The 12,618-nt window shown below is 41.9% G+C and overlaps 1 protein-coding gene across 13 annotated transcripts in view; it reads right to left on the reverse strand.

Annotated features, from left to right (window-relative positions):
* Mast4 (microtubule associated serine/threonine kinase family member 4) overlaps positions 1-12,618 on the reverse strand; it is a 602,614-nt gene that overhangs the window by 325,079 nt on the left and 264,917 nt on the right. For 6 of the 13 annotated variants that reach the window (XM_017315529.1, XM_017315528.1, XM_017315532.1 and 3 more), the window contains one exon: positions 277-351. The exons of the other annotated variants lie outside the window; for them this stretch is intronic. In XM_017315529.1, the coding sequence (XP_017171018.1) occupies positions 277-351 (75 nt within the window). The remainder of the gene's footprint in view (positions 1-276; positions 352-12,618) is intronic. 13 annotated transcript variants of the gene reach the window in all.

Below are 12,618 nucleotides of genomic sequence, written 5' to 3' on the forward strand. Positions count from 1 at the left end.
GCATCTTGTCCCAGCTCTGAATTAAGTGACATCACACAGGTCCTTGACATTGGCCATTCTCACCAGAAGACATATGGTAGAAAAACAGCTCATGCTACAAGCCATGGTCTTGTTTGGGTTCAAGACTGGTTGTTAAGTGTTTATTGGAACTCCAATGATGTGTACAGTCTTGCGTAGAGAAGGTGTGGCCTCCTCTACATACTTCACAAACCCACTACCAGAGAGGGACTACACTGTCATGCACATCGGCTGCCCAAGGTGGCAGGACACACTCACTTTTGAAGCAGCTGGGTCCACTAGTCTCTGCCGATGTCGAGCTGAGTTGAAATGGCTCTTCGGAGGTTGCCCTTCCTGACAGTGAATGGAAGATGGGAAATGGACGAAAGGAGGGAAGGGGAAAAGTGGGCATGGGATGATGGGAGAATGGCCAGAAAAGGAGAGGGACAGAGTTTAACAGTACTGTTCTTTGGTAAGCTGTATATCCAATAAGCATGCATGTATACACACATGCATATGCACAGACACACACATACATTTACCCCCCTAGTCACATAACCCATGCAAGTCATTATGTTGAAAACAGCCAATATATATTTATGTACTATTGCCACAAGCCCAGCCCAGAATTCAGACATTTTATAGCATTTTTTTATTCTCCTGAAGCTGATCTTACTAAGGAAAACTAGAACACTATTTTCCTGAACCCAAAGTCCACCTTCCTAAGAACATGACTTTATGGCGACTGCTTAGGACTTCAATGTGGCTGATACTACCTATCAGAATCACAGTCTCTCCTTCTCTCTCTCTCTCTCTCTCTCTCTCTCTCTCTCTCTCTCTCTCTCTCACACACACACACACACACACACACACACACACACCACAGAGAAACATACAGAGACAGACACACACACACACACACACACACACATTCCACACAAAGACAGACACACACAAACACATACAGACAATGCACACGTACACACACTGTACACACAGACAAACAATTTACATAGAGACAGACAGATAGACACACAAACACATCTGTTTTATAAGCATCTCTCTCTCAGTCACCCAGTAGAAGTCATTATTTCTGACAACCATCAATAACTTCCCCTAAATGTATATTAGTTTAAGCTAGGGACTTAAGTTTATTGTGTAAATATACACTGAAGAGTGGTCTCTCCTTACACCAACTGTTAATGGCCATATACAGAGAAAGGAAGGAAGGAAGGAAGGAAGGAAGGAAGGAAGGAAGGAAGGAAGGAAGGAAGGAAGGGAGGAAGGGAGGGAGGGAGGGGAGAGGGGGAGGGATGGAGGGAGGGAGAGAGAGAGGGAGGGAGGGGAGAGAGAGAGAGAGAACGAGCAATTGGGGCACACAGAAAGCTTATCATTTCCCACCCTTCATCATATAACGATGATATATCACATAACATCATATAATGAACACACAAACATACGGACCCTCAGAACTGATGTAGATCCCACTGCCATCTTTCAAAGCTATACAATAGATAGTATAGAAGAATTTAATAAGGGAATGCTACCCTCAACATGTGATCAACTCCAAGGATGGCACAAAGAAAACCAGTAGAGAGATGGTCTCACAGAACCTCTGGCTGGAGAAGGGGGGTGGTGGTAAAGTCGTTGCCTGGCATGTGCTAAAACCCTCAGTTCACTGCCAAACAGAAATATTCTGCACTTCCAAGCCTTAGTCTATGGGTCAGAACAAAGGGGCAGCAAAATGACGCTGAGATGAAAAATAATATTTACTCAACCCTGTTTAAAAAAGAAAGTGGAAGGAGGAAAAAAGAAGGTAGGACTTTAATCCCAGCACTCTAGAGGAAGAGGCAGGAGGATCTCTGTGAGTTAAAGGCCAACATGGTTTACATAGTGAGTTCTAGACTATCCTCAACTGCAGAGCAAGACTCTGTCTAAAAAATAGAAATAAAAAAAATTATTGAAAGGTTAAAGAAGTATGGATGGTGTAGCGCTTACAATTTCTTTCTTTTTTAAATTTTTCTTCTGGCAGTAATTTCCTTCTGATAATAGCTCCATTACTTTGAAGTCACGCATCGTTCATACCCACTTGAATTGCCGGCTATCCCTGCCACTCAGTTGGCAGCAGAGCATTTACCACTCAAAAAGGAGCATGCAGGTCAGCATCATTAGCTCTGACTTCGAGCCTCCCCTACCGACATACGTCTTCTCACTAACCCTTTCCAAACAAAAGGGGGAAAAAAGTGGTAAAATAGTTTTGGACCCATCTGGTTTAGTATTCATCCCAAAGCTTTGATAACAGAACGGATACTCACAAATACCCATTGTTTAGCAAAAGAAGAAGCTAAATATGGCTTCTCCTCTTGACAGAATCAATAGCTTTTTTAGAGGAAGAAACATTTTTAAAATGCATAGTAGATTATTAAGTTTGATAATTTTGAGATTCTCATAAACTTGGTAGTTTATGAGAATGGCATTTCAATGTTTTTTTCTCTTCTGTCCGGATAGAAGAAGTTATCAAATAAATAGTTCTCTACATTAATACATCTGGAGAACCCCCAACCCCGACTGACCTCCCTGTGGAGTGATTATAGCTGATTTAAGATTCCAATGCACAGTGTCTGCTCTCCCTACATCAGGGGGAAAAATTAATCTTAGCGTTAAATATACAATTACAGTCAATGTGCAAATTAACTAGATTCTGAGCCTGTGGTTTATTGCTCTTCTTCTGACTCCGAGGTGAAAATGTTATCTTTTTTTAATTAGCTAATTGTACCATGAACTCAGCAGGAGGCAGACATTGATATTAAACCTGAGATCTGAATCTTTACACTCCCGCTTGGCGGAAGGCTGGTTTAGAAGGCGCACACGCTTTCCTTTGGGAGGTGAAGGCTTGTGGCTCCCGTCCTCATTTATCATCAAGACAATGAATCTGTAACAGCAGACAGCTTGCGACGAACAAATAGGTGTATGAAATAATCAATGTAGTTACACAGAGATTCCAGTCATACATCTTAATAGAAGCCAAGGTGGAGTCTGCAGGATTAATGCCATTTTAATGAATTGCATAGAGAGTGAAAAGGGGAATTGTGGACCACTCCCAGCAAGTTTTCCGCCACGTGATTCTTCAATAAAATAGTCTCATGTTTTTTTTTTTTTTTTTTTTTTTTTTTTGGTTTTCTCGGGCGGAGGAAGGGGGCAGGGGACGGCTAAGCTGCTCCTAGGCTCCAGAATGAGTTTGGTGATCTTGAGACCCTTTGAAATCTGCAGACATTAGACCCTAGACCCTAGATGGAAATCCTTGAGAAGGACATTGTTCAGTAAGAAGGAAGGTGTCCTTCTTCATCTTCAGGGATCCTAACAGAACCCCCTTTCCTTTCTTTTTTTGTCTCCCTTACTACTTAGCATATAGGGGAAGGGTTAAACAAAGCACTGCCTAGCCTAGTCTAGGAAGCATAATAGTATCACTTTGGTTACGCAGGGGTGTGTGTGTGTGTGTGTGTGTGTGTGTGTGTGTGTTGCTGGGGATGGAACCAAAGGCTGAATGTATATAAGCCAAGTGTTTTACCACTAAGCCACATCACCAGCCTGTATGCCACACATCTTTTAAAAAACACAAATAAAGCTCAAACAGTTTCCAGAAAATCAACTCCCTGTATGCTATGGCTTAAATGCCAAAAAGTGTGGATGCTGGAAGTCTCATTCCTACATTCATATATTCGTGATATTTCAGGGTGGAGTTTTCCAAAAGGACTTATGGTTAGATGGAGTTACCAGGGCTGGACGCCCTGTGATGGCATTAGTGACTTTATAGTAGAGGAAGAAAGATGTGAGCCGGCATGTTTGCCCTGTGTCACTATGGGACTGGGCTCATCAGGTGACAAGGTAGCAACAAAGGCATCAAAAGCTAAGGAGCAGAGGGCAGTGCCATGCTCTTACCTGCCAGTTTCCAGATGCTGAGCTGATAGATAGATAGATAGATAGATAGATAGATAGATAGATAGATCACACAAACTGTGTATTCTCTATAAATTATCTGGTCTCAGCTATTTTCTTATAGCAACAGTAAGCAAGCTTATTTGCTTGAAGAGTTTCCTATATTCAAGAGAAACATTAAACTCTATCACTCTCTCCAACACTAAAGGCAAAATCTGGGTTGGTATTTTTTTTCCCCTCATTTGCTTAAATCCCAGGAACTGGCTTCTCTTCCTAAACAGTAGCCCTCAGAGTCCTGGTATCTGTCACTCCAGACTGAGACATCAATCTCTGGATACCATTTACCTCCTGCCTAATGACATCAACATCAGCAAACTAACAGATTGGATCTGGGTGGGCCCCTCAGGGTTCTCTGAATTAAATGGCTTATTTACATATGCAAATCAAAGGTCTTCACTGCAAAGAGCTTGGGGGGGGCGGCTCAGGGAGTAGAATTCCTCTTGCTATTAGTTTCAAGAAACAAGCACATTCCAAATTTGCTTAGGTAGGCTCAACCCGAATAATCCTGCTATGATAACCACTAGTTAACAAAAGTAGCGATCCTCAATTATGTAAATAAACCATTAAAATGACAAAAGAAAGAGAGTTGATATGTGCATAATGCAGAAATTTAATGAGACATATTTCACTTGGTGGTAACTGCTTCCACCAAGCTATCACCCGTTCGATAAATTGTTTTAGAAATTATTAACATCCCTTAGCACTACACATCATACTCTTTAAAGAAATTATTGTTCCCTTGACATCACAGATCTGATAGTGTAGTGCTTTAGCCTAATGTGCAACACATAAACATATTTACAAGAACGCTATGTGGAAAATAATACATCAGGTGTGGAATAACGGGTGCCCAGTGATTTAGTTGCTTACAGCCAACTATTTATAAAAGTTTAATTCTTTAAATCACATCTAAGTTACTCTTTCGAAAAACAAGAGCCTTAAGGAAAATTTAAAATTAAGCATACCTATAACTTTGGCATGAGTCTCATTTTTCAAAAGAACCTATCCTTAGCTATTTCTAGCCTTGAAATTTAAAATACAGAAAGTAGAAAGCAGAAAACCATGTAACAGACCACAAGTCATCCAGGGACTCTGCTGCTTCTTAAAAGTCTATTCAAAGTAGTTTCCATTCAAAAAACAATCAAGTTCACTCCAAGAGGGAAGTAAACTTCCCCACTCAGGTCCGAGATGGGTGTTATCTGTGATAAAACTACTTTATCAAAGTTCTTATTAAACACTCTACATTAAGTACAACAAAGCTTATTTCAAATAGACACCACTAAAGAGGCCCCTGGACGTCAATAAAGCAATCTAGATAGGACCTCACAAAGTAAGACTACTCCACGAAAATAAATTGATTGATGGGATTCATAAGCCGGGAAGATTGAGTGATTACCGAGCATATCAAATAGGGATCAGGAAGCCAGGACAGTGACGGAATGAATCACCTAAAAGATAAGGCATGTTTTGGATTCATCACAAAAATAATTTATGAAAACTTCTAACATTCATAATATTATAAAGAAGAGAGCAATGCTTTCATACTCTTTCAAAGTCAAGTTTTCAAATTAGGTCTAGAAATGAGAAATGGAAAGGACTACTCACAGCATAAGAGCAAACCAAGACTGAGTGGAATCTTTCTACCACCACCACCACCTCCACCACCTCCACCACCACCTCCTCCACTACCACCACCTCCATCACTACCACCTCTTTCTCTTCTTTTTCCTCCTCTACCACCAACCACCACCACCACCTTCTCTTCCTCTTTGGTACATAAATTAATCTCTCAGTACTAGCAACAATGATCTGTCTTTTCTCGTCTACTTTTATTCTTTTTGAAACAAATGCTGGCCTCTATCAGTTAAATTGATGACGTGGCCGGCATTTAAAATCCGTGGCACATTGCCTGCTGAAGAGAGATGCCTAGGTTCAACCTCCAGTACAAAACCACAAAACCAAGGCCATAAAAACCCTCACAAAAGGGGTTGTTCTTAAGGTGTTTCGAGACAGGAGTTGCTTTGTAAAAGGACTTTATTCATAATGCTTTAGGTTGTGTCCCAAGTCTCTGGTGATTTTTTTTTTTTTTTGTTTTTCTCTTCTTGGATTCATATACTTCTTGTACTATTAAATCTCCTACATATGCTCTTATTTTTAAAAGTTATATTTGAGAAAAATGATTCCTTTAAAAATAAAAACCAACATTGTGTCAGATGGTGGTGCATGCTTTTAATGCAAGGACTCAGGAGGCACAGGCAGGCAGATGCCTGAGTTCAAAGTCAGCCTGGTCTATAGAGCAAGTTCCAGGACAGCCAGGGCTACACAGATAAACTCTGTCTCAGCACACACACACACACATACACACACACACACACACACACACACACACACACACACACACAGACACACACACACATATCTTGAGATCACAGCTTTTGTTGTACTAGTCACATTGTGTTCCTAATGTATATTAAGGACATATACTAAATAGTGACTCAAAAGCATCTCTACCAGGACTGGTGTTATTCTACAAGTCCTGAATAAGGTCACTTTAATAGTGTCTATTGAAATCAGTTCACTATATTTCATGTTTAGTAAATGTATTTCTTTCGGTTACATGATACCTGGGGGGAAAAAAAAGTCTAAGGGAAAAAAAGTGTTAAAGAAACAATTTAAGTGAAGATGTTTCGTTGGCTCAGAACCGGACAGTTCCCTCTCCCAGGCACAACGGCAGGAACATGAGGCAGTTGCTTCCATTGCATCCACAGTGGACAAGGAATATTACGGTGACCTGAAAAGCTCTTATGTCTTCGGGCCAGGATCCCAGCCCACATTTAAAGCAGTCTTGAAATGTACAGGCTTTGCTCTGGCCAAACTGGTCTTTGTGTTGTTCCCAGGGTTCTCCAACTGCTTTCAGGAATCGTAGGACAGCACTTACAGGCTTTGTTTAATTCAGGGAGACTCATATGTGTCCCTCCTTAAAGGCGATCGCCCCACCCCCTCCCCCGCTATCTTCATTTCATAACATAGCTGACACAGTATGGCAGTGGTTCTCAACCTGTGGGTTGTGACCTCTTTGGGGGTCTATCAATTCTTTCACAGGGGTCACCTAAACACGTCAGAAAACACAGGATACTTATATTATGATTCATAACACTGACAAAATTACAATTATTAAGTAGCGATGAAATAATTTTATGGTTGAGGTCACCACATGAGGAATTGTATTAAAGTATCCACTGCAATATAGTATCCATGTGCCTGTCTATTCATTCCCTAAGCACCACAAAGACAGAAAATATCTCTCATTTGTTCTCTACCTGCACCAGTTGATGTCCATAAATACTTCCTAAGTCAGTGAGTGAAACAAAATTTTATATATCCAGGACAGTTACATACAATGAAATGAACACCTAGGCTTCCAGTCAGAATTCTGCAGGATGGAGAAGGCACTGTCGGGTTTGGAGGCAGGGTCTGTAAAGCATTTGACAGAGTGCTTACACAGGACTGCTGGCTGCCTCTCGAAGGGAGATAGTTGCTTCCAAAATCTGAAGTGGAACACTGAGAAGCCCTTTTGTACCAGGACAGCCCTCGGCTGACCTGGGTCAGTGCCACAAGCAGGTAGAAGGGCAGTGACTGTGGCCTTACTTTCTGTTCTTCTCGCTTCCCTCCAGTCTCCTGCTGGGATCTCCACCCCAGGCCAAAGCCAACCAGGCACCCAGAGGCCAAGATGCCTTGGCAGACAGTAGCTGAGGTAGGAAGAGAGGAGAGACAGGAAGAGAAGGGAGAATGAGACATGGGGAAAAGAGGAGTGGGAAGCAGGCACAGAGACAGGGAGATAGGGGAAAAAAAAATGTCCAAGGAAACCTAGGCTGCTGCAACTAGGGAGGGAGCAACTGCGGGTTGGCTGCTTCTATCCTCTGCCCAGTCATAGCTGCTGAGCCCTCAGGCCTCGCTTCAAGTTCAAGACTGTACTGCTGCTTCAAAAAAAGTCACAGGGCTGTGGGCTGTGAGCTGTGGATCTGCCAGGGAGAGAGGAAACAATTGGGGTAGAAAAGCCACCTAGTGCTTTTCTCCCATGGCTTTCACTTCCCCAAAAGTGCTGAGGATGCAAACTAGAGATTATGCATAAAGCCCGCATCTAATCACGGGATTTCTCTTTTGTCAAGGTTTCACAATAATGTGACTCTCCTACGTCTGCAGTTGCAAGCCAAAAGAAAACCCCGGGATTGAATTCGTGATGAAACCCTTACTTTGAATTCAAATTTGCTTCACAATCCTGGTGCATTGCAATTTGCCTTTTAAAGTTATTCAACATTAAGAAAGGGGGAAAAGCAAGTCTGCATAGAATCTGCTCATATCGCTCATATGGTGGCATCGGGAGCCCCGTCCTTCTCTAAAGCAGAGTGAGAAGAGTCCCCTCCATGCCACCACCTAATGGCCGAGAGCTACCCTGGCCATTCAACATTTCTGCACCTCCAGCCATGCTGATGAGAGGTCTGGAATTCCAAGACCTCGCCTAGAAGCCAGCACAGCACTGTACGGTTCATAAATGAGCACATCCAGTTATTGAGTTCATGTCATAGTTCAATTTTCCTACAGGCTTCAAAATATTTGTGTTTGGGGATTCACAGTATTGACAACTACTTAGAAAATATTGCTGCTTACAGTTGTCCATAGAGAAACATGGCTTTTGCCACATTCTACCCGTCAGTCAATGATCCTTTGTTAGAGCATTTCAGAACATTATATATTGATTCAAATTAATGAATTTTATGTCAAAGGCCAGTTAACATATTTTACCATAGACAATAAGTTTATGGATGTAATTACTGATGGAGTTCCAAAACAAGCACGATTATGCTCCAGCACATATGTCAACCCACTTAAGTCCATTCAATTTAGGAAAAAAAAAAAAACAAAACTAATGAAATCACATGCCACACATTTTTAATGAGAAAAATTACGAGATACCTAAATTAAAAGAACCAATTTTCCACAGGGAAATCTGGGGGGAAAGTGTTTTAGGTAAACCAATTTTCTGAAGGCAAAATAAAAATTTCAACACCGCTCCGAGTTGTACCCAAAGCAAATTACTGCCAGCAAGCAATAAGGCTCTGATAATGAGACCTGATTAGGGTTGAAATTAAGCAGGAGATACAGCAGACTCCTCCGAGCTGTTTTGATGGAGTTCATCAGGTTAGCAGGCATGAGGTGAATGACCAGGCTCCCAGGAAAGGGTAGCAGCCCAGCTTTGCAGACTAGGAGAGGCTGCTGTTTAAATGGCCTCACATCTGGCAGGTGCCCATCACATGGGTTCATTTATAAAAGGGATTACCTACCCCCACACATACACCCCATTGGAATTACTGAGTGTTTGACATGGTGCTAACAGTATCATGACCATTGAATCTTCTACCAGGAGCCTAGGCAGTGTGTGTACTCACAGGGGGTCTTCTTGTCTCTCCCACTTATAAATGAGGCCTTAGTATTTAGAAGATGTCAAACTTCACACACATTAAACAAGTACACAGAGAATTACACGCATGTTCAGACCACACTGTTAATCATTTTGGTCTCTAGTCTTTTGTTAAAACCCATTTTGACTGGAGAATGAAACAGAAAATAGAAACAGTATTTTGGCTTCCCCAAGAGAGTTCTTTATGGGTAGACAGAGCACATCTGGGAGGTCCTAAGGCAGAGTAAAGAACATCTGGGAGATTCACTGTGAGCTCCAGAGTGACCACGTATTCCTAGCAGAGCCCCAGTGTCTGCATGTGTAAACTGAGGCTATGACAGCTGCCCAAAGGGTTATGAGACAAAAATAAGACACATGCCTGACTTGACACAACATGTAACTCGTGGTGGTTATTAGTGGTACAGAGGCACCTGCCCCTGGTTTCTAATTTACACCACCCTAATATTGGCTCAGTTCACTTTTGAGCACTTCATACATTTCTCCTTGAAACAGCAGCAGAACCTCCACAGACCACCAGCCCTAGGCTCTGGGGGGGGCATCAGCATCTCTGACGCCCTGTTTCCACCCAAGGAACCACACTTAATGCAGATTCACCAAGTGTCCCTCGTCATCCACCTTAGGTATAACCCAGGCCAACCCTTGCAAACCAATGAGCAGACTTGAGGAAGCAGATGGACTCAGAGCTACCTGTGAGCACCTGACAGAGAGCAAGGCTTTCTCTTCTCTTCCAGCCTTGTATCCTAGCCACAGCTGCCAAAGCAGTCCCACTCTGATTGCCCCCCACTCCCCCTTCCAGGGCCTGCAGATTCGGAAGGAAACGGGCTGCACAACCAATGGCCACAATTCTGTTGTTCTTTTTAAAAGTCAGAGGGTGGGAAGCAGCAGGAGGGAACTGCCCCAGCCTGGGAATCCAGTAAGGGCAGATGACACACAGAAAGAGAGGCACAGGAAGTGTGTGGAAAGAAAAACAAGAAAGGCTGCTTACGAAAAAGACTCAGGCTAAAAAGGAAAAGGTGTTCTTTGCCAAGAAAAATGTGCTAATCTTATGCGGCTGAACGATGTATTTAAAGACACATTGTAGGACTTTTGCCTTTAACTCCTTAATTCTTAATCCTGACTCTTCCCTAGAACAATGAAGTCCATCACCCCAGGGCTCAGGGCTCTGAGCATCACCTGGCTCAATGGGAACTTCATATTCAGGGGACAATTAAAAGGATCAGGATGATGCATTTTGTTGTTTCAATAAACTTGAAAGATGCTTGGACGAAATTAAAGGTTCTTGCATATATATGAGCACATGTGTACGCACGCACAAACACACACACACACACACTTAGCATGTGCTAGGATCTGTAGTACCCTCTATGTATTGACTAATTTTGTAACAACCCTATTACATGGGCACTACTGTTAAGCTCATTTCACAGAGGAAGAAAAGATACATACATGAAGAGGTTTGAAAATGGGAAGAAGTCCAGGAGGTTGGGAAAAACTGGGACACAAAGAAGGAAAGAAAAGGAACTCAGTCAAGAATAAACAGACTGGGCAAACAAAGAACCCAAACCAGCCCTTCCCATTGATGGGAATACAGCACGGCAGAGATACAGTGCAACACACTTGAAGGAAAGACATACTTAACCAGGGGATGATGCAGCAAAAGAGTCACCTTAGTCCTGGGGGAAAAAATAATATATATATATATATATATATATATATATATATATATATACACACACACACATATATACATATCACATATACATACACACACAGATATATATATATATATATATATATACACATATATATAACATACACATACACTATATGCACATGTATATATGCAATAGATAGATATAAAGATAACCCTATATATATAGGGTTTTATATATATACATATATATATATATATACATATATATATATACACACATATATATATGATTAACATTTCACAACATATAGCTCTATAAAAATCAGGTAATAAAAACAAATTTCAAAACAAAATCTTGAATTGGACATGTAGTTCAATGGCATTACAGGTGTTAGCAGACACAAGGTCCTAAGTTCAATCCCCAATATTAATTTAAAAAAATGTATATAAGTCAAGGTAAAAATAACAAAACAATACATGCTCATCACGAGAGTGAAGCGTGAAGACTAAGCAGAAGCAAATGCCATGGGCTGGTGACTATGAGCAAACACTGTGACCTGCTGGTAGAATGCAATGGCTCGGGAGCTCTGCTAAATTTATTGGTTATATTGATTAGGGTTGAAAATATATATGCTGGTGCCAGGTATGGTGGTGGCACAGGCCTTTCGTCCAAGTACTTGAGAGGCAGAGGTAAGTAGATTTCTGTGAGTTCAAGGACAGCCTGCTCTATATGGCCAGTCAAGGCTACCTAGCAAGATCTTATTCAAAATAAAACAAAACAACAACAACAAAATGTATATGCCAGGGAATTCAGCAATCCTACTTGTTGGCTCATATCCTAGAATAGCCCTTATGACTTGCTATATTTTGCCTGCATCTCCCATAAGCCCCAGTTGGAGGCACTGTTTGTGGAGACTGAGGAAGTCTTGAGGAAGTGGGTCAGTGAGGAGCAGACATTAGGAGTTAGAGCCTGCCCCCCTTTGGGCCCAAGCTCTCTACTTCCTATTGCTTCTTGCTCCTTCCACCACGGAACAAGCTCCTTCCACCTCCATGTCTTCCCAACCATAATGGTATGTCTACTAGGTATGTCCAACCTTTTACTATAACAACACAACCCTGTCATCTACCAAGTCCACGGGTGAAACCATGTAACTGAATCACACCTCCTTCCCCCCAATAAGTCACAACAAAATCTTATCATGCGGCAAGTAAGTTTTAGGTTTGGTGCTGGGCCACCTTCATAGAAATCCACGTGGGCCACAAGCTAGAAGCGCCTGGGTCTATACCTTCTAAGCTAGAGGTCAAAATATGCCTTTCTTCCAGCAGGTTGGTCCTGTTAGACATTCTGCCACAGTGGCAAGAAAGAGAACTATACATTGATGGATGGCAAGAAGCCCCCACGTGAAGGCCCTCTGGACCATTGCTTGCAATGATAAATGACAAACAAGGAACCCAAAAAACACCTGGTTTTATTGTGAGAAAGGATAAAAAG

Source organism: Mus musculus, chromosome 13 (assembly GCF_000001635.26).
Source record: "Mus musculus strain C57BL/6J chromosome 13, GRCm38.p6 C57BL/6J".
Lineage (NCBI taxonomy): Eukaryota > Metazoa > Chordata > Mammalia > Rodentia > Muridae > Mus > Mus musculus.